The sequence below is a fragment of the Engystomops pustulosus genome, chromosome 4 (assembly GCF_040894005.1).
Source record: "Engystomops pustulosus chromosome 4, aEngPut4.maternal, whole genome shotgun sequence".
In the NCBI taxonomy this organism is placed as follows: Eukaryota; Metazoa; Chordata; class Amphibia; order Anura; family Leptodactylidae; genus Engystomops; species Engystomops pustulosus.
The window spans coordinates 197,167,158-197,182,431 of record NC_092414.1 but is presented as its reverse complement, the minus strand read 5'-3'; the positions used below and the strand labels follow the sequence as shown (position 1 = coordinate 197,182,431).

At 46.3% G+C, this 15,274-nt stretch overlaps 1 protein-coding gene across 2 annotated transcripts; it reads right to left on the bottom strand.

The window, feature by feature from the left end:
- Positions 1-2,969: 2,969 nt before the first annotated feature.
- REEP4 (receptor accessory protein 4) lies at positions 2,970-10,907 on the bottom strand. 2 transcript variants are annotated; one of them, XM_072149356.1, is made up of 8 exons: positions 10,676-10,907; positions 8,509-8,581; positions 6,537-6,613; positions 6,322-6,442; positions 4,431-4,544; positions 4,191-4,320; positions 3,942-4,102; positions 2,970-3,104 (listed from the first exon to the last, which is right to left on the bottom strand). In XM_072149356.1, the coding sequence occupies exons 1-8, from the start codon at positions 10,705-10,707 to the stop codon at positions 3,039-3,041; spliced, it is 774 nt and encodes a 257-aa protein (XP_072005457.1). In that variant the 5' UTR covers positions 10,708-10,907; the 3' UTR covers positions 2,970-3,038. The 2 variants fall into 2 exon arrangements, with proteins under 2 accessions (XP_072005457.1, XP_072005456.1); XM_072149355.1 differs by lacking the exon at positions 10,676-10,907 and adding an exon at positions 8,809-9,041.
- Between the last annotated feature and the right edge of the window lie 4,367 nt (positions 10,908-15,274).

The following is a 15,274-nucleotide window of genomic DNA, read 5'->3' as shown; positions in this document are numbered from 1 at the left end:
ACACCTGGAGTCCAGTCTGTGAAAAATCGTTCTGCGCACCGACCCGAACCTCTCATCATTGGAATGAACTGACATGTTCTGAGTTTGTTCCAGAGATCAGAGGTTTGGGAGATTCCTTCCGGGCACGGAACGATTTTTAACAAGATGGGTAAGAAGCCAATGCACATTACATCTGCTGCAGAACCCCTTAAAAAAATTTTTTTTAAAAACTTCATTGCATGTTCTGATTGGCTATATGTTGCCTACCCTACGCCCGTCACTAAAGCTACAAGATAACAATGGTTGCCGATTCTCATCTGACACCACAGTTTTCATCGACCCAGTCACTTCAATGAGTAAACAGTGCACGTGCTAACATTTTGCTGACAACATCAACTGTAAAATACGGCCATGTGTATGGGGCCTAACAGCCAGTGGTAAAATATTAGCAAACTTGAGTGACACAGGTATGAATGGTGCACATCAATGTTGTATACCACCATGTAATACTGCCCCCTATAGACAAGGGTAGGGAATACAACACTTTACATGGAAAGTCCGTCTCATTCACCGGAATGGAGCTGTGGTGCAGTGGATGTGCCTGGGTGCTGCAGCACCCATATTTTATGGTCTGTATTCATACGAAAGAATAAGATCAAGCAAGATTTATTCCTCCTTCACTACAGGAGGTCTCTGTCCTCGCTTAGGGTGTGTCCACACATTCAGATGCAGTTTTTGATGTCCAAACCAGGAGTGGAGTGAACATAGAGGAGGAATAGCACTTCTCAATGATAATCCTCACCCATTAGGATCCACACCCACTTTTGGCTTCAAAAACTGCATCTGAAAAACTGAACATGTGGTCGCAACCTTCGGGTGATGCCACACGTCACGTTTTTGGAGCGTTTTTAAGCATGCATTTTCAGTCCATCAAAAAACGCATCCGTTTATGACCGTTTACCATGCGTTTGGCTGCTTACAACCAGTTTATCTATTTAAGTAACTGGGAAAAAACTGAAAAAACGGATGAGTTTTTAAAAGGACTGAAAACGTGACTAAAACATGAAGACACGTCCTACCTTTCATGGAGTGGCCACCCCAGCCAGGTCACGTTGCGGCGACACATAACACACTCACTGTACCGTGACCAGTGCCATAGACCTCTATTGTGCCCGTGATTTGGTGGTGCCAGATCACAGCCACAATTATGGTTGTGCGTAAGTCGCCATAAACCCATATATGACATCAAAGAAACCTGACCAACGTGACACATCACAATGCGCCAAACCTGCCCTGAAGAATGACATCACACAATTTAGGCAAAAAAAACAAACATAATAAAGTTTATTTCTGGGGTATCAAAAAAAGACATACAGGCAAATATATAAAAGAGGTCAGAAACATCAGGCACTTGCGGCGACGACTCCTGGACCCGTACACCAGGGAGATCGGACGGCTCCGTATGGCACTTGGGATAAGTCTCTGCACGGGCGCCAGTTATGGGGAATGATTTTAGGCTGTTCCTTTAAGTGGCCCCTAAGGCAAGGTCCATTGGTATAGAGACGACATATATACAGACAATGGGGCATTGTGAGTCTCCAGCGCGGTGGTGGGATCAGAATGTCAGCCGGACAATGGACACATCTACATCCCCCGTAATATCTACCAGTTGTCTTTTTTACTACAGGGGGTTCACACAATTTTTTTGCTAAACCTATGGAGCTTTGGTCATCAGTGTAAGACAATGGTTACCCAGCCACTAGGGCTCTACATACAAACATTACTCACGTGACCTGAAATTTCTAAATTGTTTGGCAAAAGCAGTGCAAGGCTGTACACACAGGTCAATGAGTGGCTAGTATAGACTTGTAGCATACAACAGACTGGTCAGGGGATCACCGCAGGGACCCCCATGGCTATGGACAATGTGGACACCCAGTCTCGTAGTATGTGACTAATCGCCATTATATATAAGCCCTTAAATTTCCCTTTAAGGCTGAACGAGATAGCGCTGTCCTCCCAGGCATAGCGGAAAAGGTGTCAGAGTATGTCCATAGCACTGCAGGCCCCTTCACATAGGGAGTATGGGGTTAGACCCCCCCCCCCCAATAGTAAAGTAAGAACATCAATACCGAAAACCCAATTTAAAGGGATTATACAAGATCTGCTTCCTTCCACAAATAGCACCACTCTTGCCTGTGGACCGTTTTGGTATTGCAGTTTAGTTTCGGAAAGTGCACTGAAAGCAGAACGTGTCTCCCCCGATATCATACAAACCCCTTATGATCTCTTATAGTATGAATACACATTATAAGGACAACAAAAATTAAGATGCCTCTTGCATAGATCCTGCAAATTATTTCATTTCTACCCATAAAAACATATGAACCTTTAGTCTTAATAATCAGATAATACTAGTAAAGAAATGTTAAAATAAATTAGTGCAACGGGGCGTGTATAGGTATAGGCTATGTGTATGCAGGGTCCCTAGCCCTATGGCCGATTATTAACCATCACGTGCCCAGCAGCGAGTACATCCCCCCCAGGTATGGGAGAAGGATGTGATTTAGGGCAATGATAATGTGATACTGAGATTGCACTTCACCAGAGCGGTGGTCACATGACTGGACATACATAGACAGTCACATACATGTATAAAGGCACATACACACACAGACAGAAGCTACACGTAGTAAGGTGGCTACCAGTCTGTGCCGATAGGTAAGAAATTCACCTTGTATGAGTCCGGACCCCAAAGCGAGAGTTTGGGGGGGGGGAGGGGTACAAAAATACGGCAATAGAGAGGCATCTATGGCCAATTTATGGGTTAAATACCATGTATAAGGACCAGAGGGAAAACATGTAGTGCCAATTAAGTATAGCCCCCCCTACACAGAGATCTTCACATGTATAAACCGTAGACAGACGGACCGTTCACGCGTATTTACACATACACACGCGCCATGAAACCGCAAACCGTAACACGCAGCCAGTGTCAGCATTAAATTAAGTTTAAAATTCAGTGTTTTCAGCTTTGTATGGACGAGGAGGTGGCGGTTTTACATTTCCAATTCGGATTGTACGGCCTTCTTCTTCGCTCGAGGTTTGCTGCTCCGGACGGACGCCTGTGATCAGAGAAGAGACGAAGAGATGAGGGCTGGACGGCCTTTGCGCCATATCAGTGTTAAATGGAGTATACTCCTCCACCAAGCCTTATAACCGATCAGACAAATACTGTAGATGTGGATAGCGATTTCCAACATAACTTTATCATCTCTGTCCATCATGCCATTTCCAAGATATTCTCAGCTTATTCCATATGCTAATTAGGTAGTTTGTGCACCTATAATGTGTCCCTTTAGCACCTGGAGCACGGCTATTCCTGCATAAACCACTTCCCTCTTCTCCTGGTGTCGCCCCGTGCTTCTAACAAGAAGAATTTCCTACTTTTCTGAAAGAATACATTTATCCAGACAGGAATAGCAGCGCTCCGGGTGCCGAGGATGCACTCTGGGAGCACCGACTGCCTCATTAGCATACGGATTAAACTGGCAATATCTTGGAAATGGCAAAATGGACAGCAATAATAGAAGGTATGATTGAACTCCAAGAACATTGCTCTACAGTATGCATAATAATGATGGGGAGAGGTGGTAGACACCCTTTAAGTGAGCATGTATATAGTATAGTGGTTTGTGTATGACATGGTCCATACAGTATAAGGCTACATGTACACGAACATATGCACGCCCCTGGCATACGGGGCGCACACTGGAGAGGAGGGGTGAGCGCTGTGCACCCCGGGGGAAAGACAGAACATGTTCCATCCTTTCCGAGTGTTTGGCACCGCACCGCTCCAAGGAGCCTATTGTGGCCATATATACGCTCGTATAGGCGCTCGTGTGAATGTAGCCTAACACTAGTATTTCGCAGTGCCCATTATAGTTGGAATGATTCCTCACCTCCCTAGTTACCACCTTCTTCTTGGACACCCTCAGACTCTGGCTCCTCTGTAGGGGTTTAGGTGGCAGTCCCCCTCTAGTCCTCGCTGAGGACCTGCTTTCGCCGTCTGACCACCTTTCATCCATGGAGTCGCTGTCAGCTTGGGACTGAGTTGAATAACCTGTGTAAGAGGTGTTTATAGACATTAAACTGACCACATCAGTTTCTTTGCCTACAAGTCACACAGATTTAAAAACAAAAGCACTCACCGATAGGGCGGCGATGGAGATCAGCTTCTGGATACAGGGGATCTCTGTAGTGTATGGGGGTGTCATCTGGGAGCTCCCTCAAATCCTGCATGCTGAAGCTGCGAAGACGTCCAACCAGCGCCCCCTGACCCTGGAAATCCAAAAAACTTTCATTGTTTTCTCTGTTGGAGCTCACAGATCAGGGGAACAATATTGGATAGAGGGGTTCTCCCACCACAGACAGGGATAGCAGGTAGGTACCTTGGTGGCTGCTTGTACCGCCGCACTGGCCGCTATGTTCAGACCTTTGCGCCCAAGCGTGACAACCGATTCGTAGCTTCGCTCCTTTGCCTGCACGATATAGGAATCTATCTCCTGGGGGGAGAAAATAAAGATTTAGGTCAAACGTTCACCTCACGTAGTACGAGGGGGAGAGAAGGTTAATACTCAGGTATTCGCCGGTCTGAAGACTCTTCCTGCAGCGGTTCTGTGAGGTAAGGAACAAGTCCGGACAGAAGCCGCCTGTGGAATTCAGGAACGCCGGGGGCATAACATACACATGAGGCCTGGGCACAGCGACTTCCAGGAATTTAGAGGAACATCCCCATAGCCAGACAGCAGCACATCCTCAGACTTGAGGAGACTGAAATATCTTTGCTTTTCCATCCATTTTCTCATCTTTGAGGGCTTGTTTTTTATGGGAAGGTTGTATTTTTATATAGGTTGCCCTATCACACAAGCGTTCCTCCACAGGAGGTCCTGCACACCACATATATTTTGTTAAGGGAAAGTTTTGTTTTTTGTTTTTTTTTACATCTTATAAAACTTTACTAACCATTATCTTGTTCATGTTCCGTGCAATAACCCTAAGGGTGAAGACACACGTGGCGTTTTTAGGCCGTTTTTGACCAGTTTGAATTAAGATAATTGGTCAAACCTGTCAAAAACGCATGCCTTTTCAAAAAAAACGCATCCGTTTTTTTACGCATGTGTTTTTTACGATCTGAAAACGCACTAACTAAAAACGGCCTAAAAACGCCACGTGTGTCTTCAACCTAAAGCTTTATGGACATGTCAGATGTTTTTAGGCCCCTGCCTGCCATTTTACCTATTGACACCCCACAATCATACTGTAGAGGGGGCAGTGGCTGATGGAGGGAGACCCCATGAGTCTAACCATTTAAACAGAACCATTCCTTTTGGGCTACTACACAAATTCAGGAACACTTTTTTTTTTTCCTTTATAGCCCCTATAGTTGCAGAGATACTCTTTACGGTCATAGAGGAGGTGCTGAAGCCAGAGGAGGGGTGTATGTAAGGCCTATCTCCTCTGATACTGTCCAATAAGTGGCATAGCCAGACACTGCACATAAACGTGCTGCTTCTCTGCCACGGATTGGACAGTGTGACAAAAGATTATCATAATAAACGCCCCATCATGCTCTCTGCACCCTGCTCTCTGACAGTGAAGTGGATTATAATTGCCAGATACTGGGACTGATATCTCAGAAACCGTGGGGGGCTAGAAAGAATATTTAGAGTGCCCCGGAATCTGTGAATCCGCCTCTGCAGAATGTGCGGTACATCAGGGATCCATCTCCCATTTCAAAAGACTCCTACCAAGACGTACACCAGGATCTACCAAAGTGATGTAGATTCCACAGTTACGAGACAGCAGTAAATATTCTAAAATATGCTTTAGGGTACATTCATCTGGCATATTCTGACAAGCACCTCCTATTCATTTCAATGCACACGTTTTTTTTGTTTTTTTTTTAGGGGACAAAAGACTCCATGACATATTTTCTGATGGATTTTACCGTAATTTTCCGCCAAATCCTGCAGTGAAAACATCACCTCCTTTGTCAATGGGAGTTCCATCTGTAACCTCTTTTACTATAAAGTGCAGCAGTGACCCCATGGTCAGCCTAGGATACCCATCATGCCTGAACATACCCTTATGCAGTCAGTAGCCCTGCTGCTATATAGGAAAGCTGGGTGAAGGTTGCACAGGAGTCAGCACTGCTGGCTGTCCCCTGGCCAGCCCTCAGATGTCACAGCTCATATGGGACAAGATATTCCTGTGTGTTTGGGCTTGTCCCACCCGGCAGCACAGATGTGTGACCAGGCGGCCTCAGGGCGAGTACATTACCTTCTCCCGCAGGGACAGCACAGGATGCACACACTTCCTGTACAGCAGACTGGCTCCTCTCGTGTACGGGGACAGCAGCCACACCACAAAGGCCATCTTTATCTCATAGTAAAACGGGAACCTGTCCAGGAAAAGAGAAAATGTCATATATAATATTATATAGCACACAGCTGCCTTGTATCTGAGCCGCTCCTATGTATTTCACTATACATTACCAGCAGAGGAAGATGTCTGTGAATGTTTCCACCGACATGTAGAGGGCAAAGACGATCCAGTACATCATCCAGCGAACCTGAGAAGACAAGAAGTGGGTAATAGTCACCTCCATGTGAGGAGTCCGGGTCAATTGTCAAGTGGGTGGGCTCCACAGGAGTAAAAGAAAGGTTACCCTATGCTAGATTTGTAGTTGAGTAAAGTTTATACATTATGTTAGTTAGGTGGGGGGGAGGGGGGGCGTTTATAAACTTTGCATTCTGTAGGGAACACCAGTCTGTTTCTGGCATCCAGCGCTCCCCCTCCTAAAGCAGCAGAGATATAAAGGAATGTTATTGGCACTTCTAGGACATTCAGAGGTCTACTGACTTGTGTAATGGGAGGAAGGCGCAGGCCCAACTATTCCACAACGTCCATTAAGGGAAATTTGGATACAGATATGATAAGGGATAAAAAAAAATACACAAGTTTACTTACCCTGTTCAGGGCAAGTACAGTACTTTACAGTACCAGGGGTCAGAGGTCCTGCTTTGGTCAATACATGGCCTCCTCAGACCATTGGATGGTGGTGTCCTATGTTCCAAGGAGGCCATGGATTGGCTGAAGTGGGACCTGGCGCCAGGCGATCAGCTGCCAAATACTGTAAGTAACACTACAACAGGGAACTGTATACTGTGCTTGTTGTGTTTTTGTATGGCCAGTTTGATGGTGTCTGATCCTGTTATGTCCTATTAGCCTCTTCTCTCCACCACCACCAGACACAGCACCCCTGTACAACCAGGACTGTGGAGAAGGAAAGTCAAACTTCCAACTTCACAGCCGTTTCCTGGTGACTCTAGCAGTTATAACATTAGTTCAGGCAATCCCTTCCAGTGCCTTATTCTTCTGATCTGTACCCATTGAGCTTCACTACTGAGCATGTACATAAAGTGCAGCCACATTCATCTCAAATAAAAGCCTAGAAGAGAATGCAAAACTCACACGACAAGCCACATACTGGCAGCCTGTACCCTCCTGACAGTCAGAGTCCAATAAGCACTTCCATAACTGATGGAAGCAGATAATTGATGCAGGAGGCTGGGTAGCTGTGAGTGCAACCGAGAAGTTCTCACTTCTGCCGAGTCACTGGTTTTATGCATCAGGGTCAGGACACAGAGCAGTGTGGCCCCAGGAGTGGTAAGTACTTGTCAGCTGTACTGCACTTCTTCTGGATGCTATACCTTTCCTAGCACAGTTATGATCTGGGTCCTGATGCGGCTGCATACAACCAGCAGGGGACACAGAGCAGGGCAGTACATGGAGGAGATAAGAAGCTGCAGTGCGATGCAGGGAGAAGGAGAGCAGCTGGGGTCTCTCCAATATTAGATCTGGTCTGCTCCGGGGTCTCTCCAATATTAGATCTGGTCTGCTCCGGGGTCTCTCCAATATTAGATCTGGCCTGCTCTGGGGTCTCTCCAATATTACATCTGGTCTGCTCTGGGGTCTCTCCAATATTACATCTGGTCTGCTCTGGGGTCTCTCCAATATTACATCTGGTCTGCTCTGGGGTCTCCAGTATTATTATCGTCTCTGAGATCTCTACTTTTGCATGTCTGAATGCAGTATTTGGTTGCTGGGATGGCGACTATTGCTGTAGTGTGGTATGTATAATTTCTGGGTTGTATTTATCGCTGTACTGTGCTTGTTGGTTCATCTAGGCAGCTGGTTAATGATTCCACCCCTTAAAGTTGAGCAGTATCACAATGTATAATAAATGTTGTTCACCTCTGGCCTGAATACTTAGATCAGACATTTAAAGGACATTTGATTATTTTTTCCCAAACTCATTTTAAAAAAACAAAAATTCAGTCCCTGCTGCAAGTCCCTAATTAAGCACCCCCCCCCCCACACACACACACAATGGGCTGCAGCAGATTGGAGCTGTCCATATATTACACAGCTAAAACCCATTATTAACCTCGTGTCCGTACTCACATATTCTCTGACATTCTTGGTCTTCACAGCTTTGTACGATGAATACGCTGGGTACAAGAGACCAAAGATGAGCCTATAGAAAGAAGAATGTGATATATGAGCCTCCAATAGACGGGATTAACCACACGTATAGTGCACGGGTGACGTCATGTACCGTACAGCGCTGTATACACCACAAACAGGTTACAAGCCACAACAGCGCCCACGCCCCAAAACGACGCGCAGTGAAAAGATCCAAATAAGTCATTAAACACGTGCGGGGATTAGTCAGCCTGAGCACACAGCGGGCCTGGCGTTTACCTGTACAGAGAGGATCCAATACATGTGACCTGTACAGAGGTCCCCGGGAGTCGCTCAGCAGCCGTCATAAGACACAATGAAAAGTGATGAGATTAGTATAATGCAAGACAAATACTGAGGATGCGGAGCTCCAGGGTGGTCACCGCAGGACAGGGAACCGGCTGTAATGAAGGAGACTGATCCCTAATGGATAATTACTGATCCCTACTGGATAATTACAGGGGAAACGGCTCAGTTATCCCTCATTATACATCAGTCACGGCTAATAAACTCTGTGCTCGTCCTAGACACAGACCTGACATATAGTATATACTCCCCCCCCCCCCGTCATAGGCACCCCGGGATCCCCCCCCCCGTCATAGGCACCCCGGGTTCCCACCCGCGTCATAGGCACCCCGGGTCCCCCTCCGCGTCATAGGCACCCCGGGTCCCCCCCCCCCTCCCCGTCATAGGCACCCCGGGATCCCCCCTCCCTGTCATAGGCACCCCAGGACCCCCCCCCCTCCCTGTCATAGGCACCCCGGGATCCCCCCTCCCTGTCATAGGCACCCCAGGACCCCCCCCTCCCTGTCATAGGCACCCCAGGACCCCCCCCTCCCTGTCATAGGCACCCCAGTACCCCCCCCCCTCCCTGTCATAGGCACCCCAGGACCCCCCCCCCCTCCCTGTCATAGGCACCCCGGGATTCTGCCCGACATCCTAGGCACCCCGGGACCCCCCCCCCCCCCCCCATTAAAGGCATACCATGATTGCATGATGACCCGACCGTAATGATTTGGGGGGGGGGGGGGGGGGGGGAGGCTCCCAACTCCATAAAACAGATGAGGTTTGCAAAGAAAGATTGAGCCGGGATTATAATGAACTGATCAGTGAGGGGTTAATGACGGCTTCTGTAGATGTAAGACTATTTTGAGGATAAAAACAGTCCCAACTCAGCAGCCGTTTTCACTTTGCCGTACATTTGGTAGTGGCCGTGCTCGATATTGTGACCCCTCTAATCAGGTCATATATATGGGGGGGGGGGGGTTCTCCATTGGGGGATTCAGTACCAAATGATTCCTTCTACTGAATGGTCTCCCTGTAATATCAGGGGGTTACAGACGCCGGACACATGAGGGGAGACAGACTGCAGGACCCCGGATAACAAAAGAACTGCATAAGTACAGGAAGAGGAATTGTCCCTGGAAGTCCAGTTTCTTAAAGGGGAACACCAGCAGCGCTCACTAGTGATGGTCGCACAAGACCCTCATGGTTGGAGGAGGATAGTGGGATCAGCTGTTATCAGGGGGAGGCAGCAGCGGATCATGTAACATATATACTGTATATATACACATGGCAGGTGTCCTCTGGGTAACAGGTGGGCACTGGCCGACTCCTCATCTATTTTGGGGCCTCCCATAGAAGTGACTATAGACACACATGAGGGGGGGGGGGGCTGCGGGGACCCCACATCAGCCAGCTATGACATCACACAAGTATACACCCTAGTGATCACCCAGCTTTCCCACACTCCTGAATGGCACAATACAACATTACACCCATTCAGGAGACCAGGAGAGCTGGGTGACAGCCACAGGACATAAGTAGTCACCCGGCTTTCCAAGACTCCTGAATAATACAACATTCCAGCCATCCAAGATACTGGTAGAGCTGGGTGGCCGCCTCAGTGATCCAGCATTCCCATACTCCTGAATGGCACAATACAACATTACAGCAATTCAGAAGACTAGGAAAGCTGGATGACAGACCCAAGACATAAGTAGTCACCCGGCTTTCTGATGTCATATAGTAAGTACAGGGCAGCCATGACACCTATGGATGAGGTGAGGGGCATGCTGGGCCTTATAGTCCCCCGGCACATACTCACACCACAGCCCGGGAGATAATCCAGGACACCATCCTCTCCTCGTTGTCTCTCTCCCCCCGGAGCTCCGGGCACTTCCGCTTCCGCCCTGTGGGTGTGGCCCGGGTACTCAAAATTGGAAGAAAACAAAGTTTAATTAATCAGGAAAGGGTAGAGGCGTATCTGCTCCGCCTACTCTGCGGTCACCGTGGAGACGCATCGTGGGTTACTGATTGATAGACTGGCGGTTAGGGGCGGAGCTGTCAGTGCAGGGTTATACCATCACACGGGGGGCAGTAACCTGTCAGTCTCGGGCGTGATTCAGTACCATTCCCCCCTTCCTTTCTGTGGTTCCTTGGTTTGGTCCCCCGGTACTGTACTTTGCATACAGTGACCTGTTGTTTGATTGTGATTGGTTTGGACCATTTTGTCCTGTCAGGCTCTGATATGTTCTCCCCCACTTCCTGGTGTTTAGTGACGTGGTCCGCTTACACCTGTTGGCCCCCCCAGTCTTTGATGATGATTGGTTTGGTCCACTCAGACCTCTATTTAAAGCGGTTTGCGCCTCCTTTTGGTTTAGTCCACTAAATCCTTTCCAGTGATGAAGTGATCTGTGGATTCCGCCCAGTCCCTGATGTAGATGGTCTGGTCTATAAAGTCCTGGGCCTAACTGACTGACCTATTGCCCCATGATGGGGGGTGTACTCAGAGGTCACTATGACATGAGGTGATCGCTCTGAGACCATTATCAATCCGGTGTCTTGTTCCTTAGTCCTGCAGTGCTCTGTGGTGTTTAGTGCCCCCTTAGTTTTAGGACTGGAGACATAACCGAAGGTTCTAATGTAAAGTCTCTATTGAAGCCCCCTTGTGTCCATTAAAGGGTCTGGCCACTGTTTTACATAAGTTCTCCATGTACCTTTACTGCCTTGAGGCTGAGTGTTCATCAAGTGATTCAGCATTCCAGACGCTTACTTTTGTGCTGTGTGCAGACCCTCCACGCTTCTTTGTTTACATGTCAGCTCTGCTGAATAGGAGGAGCTGTAGGAGCATCCTGCTCCCTCCCCTCTTCTTGTCAGTGTGGATGGACAGTCAAAATAGAAAACATAAGGTCAAACCGGAGCAGTGAGTAAGAGGAGGCTGTGTATAGGGCAGCATGATGAGAACAGGGATAGGCTGACGCTCTCAAAGGAGGCAAGGGCACAGCTACATATATATATATATATATGTGTGTGTGTGTGTGTGCCCGACCCCTTTATGCACCACCCCATTTTGCGCGGCCAAGAGAACCCTAAAAACTTATCAGCTTACAGTATTTTTCAACCATGAATGGTCTTAACCTTAAATTACTTGGCTACACAGATAAATGGGAAGTTTTTTGTTACTTTTTCTTAGAGTTGTTCATTATGATAATAAAAAAAAGAATAATGAATGACATTTTGGTAATGTTAGATATAACAAGTAGTGTGGATGGGGCTTTGGGCGGAACTTAATTTTATAATTTTTTTTCTTTCTTTGTATTGTATTTTTTTCCAGTTTTAATTTTTTATGACATTATTTAGTTTTTAAGTTTTCCACAGTTAATGGGGCACCCATAGTGGTGGCCTAGGGATACCCAATGATTGAAGCAGTTTACCGCAGCTCCCACTAGACAACCGCGGGACAGGACTGTACACTCGGAGCCTGTGTGGGGGGCTCCCATTGAGGATATACCATCATTATTATTGCAGGGTCTCGGTCAGATTCAGTTATATCCAGAGGCATAACTAGGAGAGGCAGGGCCCCATAGCAGACTTCTTAATGGGGCCCCCCATCCCACTTAAAATATATATATATATATATATATATATATATATATATATATATATATACATACATCCTAGTAAAAATCATACATTTATACACTCATGTGCACACATAAAGAGCATAAAAACACATACAGTGCCATATACAGACGTAGAGCATATATACACACACACACCATACACTGTATACCAGTGATGGCGAACCTATGGCACGGGTGCCAGAGGTGGCACTCAGAGCTCTTTCTATGGGCACTCAGGCCATCACCCTAGGACAGAGTTCCCCAAACACTTCCAATCTTCCTGCAGTCCCAGGCAAATTAAGGGATGCTACTCTCTCAGTGCTATTCGACACTTCGTTGGCTGTTTGGAACTGCAGGAAAAGTGAGGTTTTGACAGAACTGCATTATCTATGGAGGTCATCATGTCGGACCTGACCATTGTTCCTTTACAGAGAGACCCTGGAGAGAAGCTACAATGATAATTAGAATTTGCCCTCCTTCTTTTAACTGGTGGCCTCAGACCGCCGATACAATTGAAAGATGTGAAAGAAAAGGTAGCAATAAGTTACTACTTAAAATTTCATGTTGGCACTTCACTGTAAATACATGGATTTCGGTAGTTGTTTGGGCACTCAGTCTCTAAAAGGTTCGCCATCATTGCTGTATACACATTACATATATAGCATATATATACACGCCTATATATTATTCTGTACAATATGCAGCATCATATAAATATAATGGTGCACATCCTCCACTCTTTAGTGTGTCAGGTCGGATGAAAGGGCCCCCTGACACCGCGGGCCCCATAGCAGCTGCTGTAGCTGTTACTGCTGTAGTTACGCCCCTGGTTATATCTGTACTGAAATTTGACCCCGCGTTCCCTATATTGGTGTATACTGGTACATTATGGATACAGATACAGTTCTGTCTTCTACTGAAGTGTTGGATTAGGTTGAGGTCTGGGGACTGTAGGGGATAATCAGGAACTTCATTATCATTGAACCATTTCTTCACCAATCTCAATGTATGCATCAGGTCCTTGTCCTGGTGGAACACGGTCTTGTCCTTTTTATATCCAAAGTACCTGAGTGTATAAAGAACCTCCCCTCGTAGGATGCTGACATACAGCTCAGCACTGAGACCGCCATCAGTCCTGCTCAAGTGACGGCTCTCCTCCGATGGAAACTGAAAGAGTTAAAAGTTGATGCACAGAGAGCTGTGTGGGGACCAGCACCATTATCCTAAAACATTTTGATTATTATTATCGCTTTTCACTCCATTGAAAACGAAGAAGTAAAATTATGCAGCAACGTCACATAAGGCTGATGCGTTCCGGACAAGGAGGTCCTTCTTCATAGCCTAAAAACAATGACTGCAGAGTATTTAACCCCTTCCCGCCGCAGCCCTTTTTTAGTTTTTTGCGTTTTCATTTTTCACTCTCCACCTTCAAAAATCTATAACCTTTTTATTTTTCCATGTACAGAGCTGTGTGATGGCTTATTTTCTGCGTAACAAATGACACTTCAAAATGGTGGCATTTAGTATTTCACGCCGTGTATTGGGAAGCGGGAAATAAATTCCAAATGCAGTAAAATTGGTAAAAAAAACGCATTTGTGCCGTATTCCTGTGGGCTTGGATTTTACGGATTTAACTGTGCGCCCCAAATGAAATGTCTACTTTATTCTTTAAGTCAGAACGATTATGGGAATACCAAATTTGTATAGGTTTTATCATGTTTTCATACATTTACAAAAATTAAAACCTCCTGTACAAAATTTTTTGGGGGACTTTGCCATCTTCAGGCGCTAATAACTTTTTTTTACTTTGGTGTACGGAGCTGGGTGTGGTGTCGTTTTTTGCGGCTTTTGATGACGTTTATAATGTTATCATTTTTAGGACTGTGTGATCTTTTGATCACTTTCTATAGAATTTTTAATTTTTTTTTAAATGGCAAAAAAGTGGCATTTTCGACTTTGGGTGCGATTTTCCGTTACGGGGTTAAACGCAGTGGAAAACCGTTGTTATATTTTGATAGAACGGGCATTTTCGGACGCGGCGATACCTAATGTGTTTATGATTTTTACTGTTTATTTATATCAGTTCTAGGGAAAGGGGGGTGATTTGAGTTTTTAGGTTTTTTTTATTTTTACTATTTTTCAGACTCCCTAGGGTACTTTAACCTTAGGTTGTCTGTAAGATCCTATCATATACAACATGGCAGTATATGGGGATTTTCCTCCTCATTCATTTCAATGTGCTGATAGCACATTGTAATGAATAGGTTAACCCGAAGCAGCCTGGGGTCTTCAGGAAGACCCGAGGCTGCCATAGTGATGGATCGCCGCTCCCCGATGACGTCACGGGGAGCGATGATCCTCGGAAAGATGGTGGCACCCATGCGCCGCCATCTATTTGTAGCCGCCGGCGGCAATCAGTGGGCAATATGCAGCAAAGACCTACCGGCTATGGAGAGGACTGAGCCCGTGAGCCCTCTCCATGCAACCGCATCTGGCATGTGACGTAGTATTACGTCACATGTCGGTAAGGGGTTAAAGGAAATCTACCACCAGAATGAAGGATTGTGAACCAAGTTCACTTAAGTGCTGGTGTGTTATCCCCCTCCCTGGCAGGATCTTCTCTTCTTTTAGCTTCTTATGCTCTTATTTTTACAAAAAAGGCTTTACAAATTATGCAACTTAGTCTGAGGGACTCCAACCTAGAGCCCCTCAGTCTCATTTGCATAATTTGTAAAAGCCTTTTATTCTTAAAGTGCATAAGCTAAAAGAAAAACAGATCCTGCCAGAGGGGGGCGCAGACC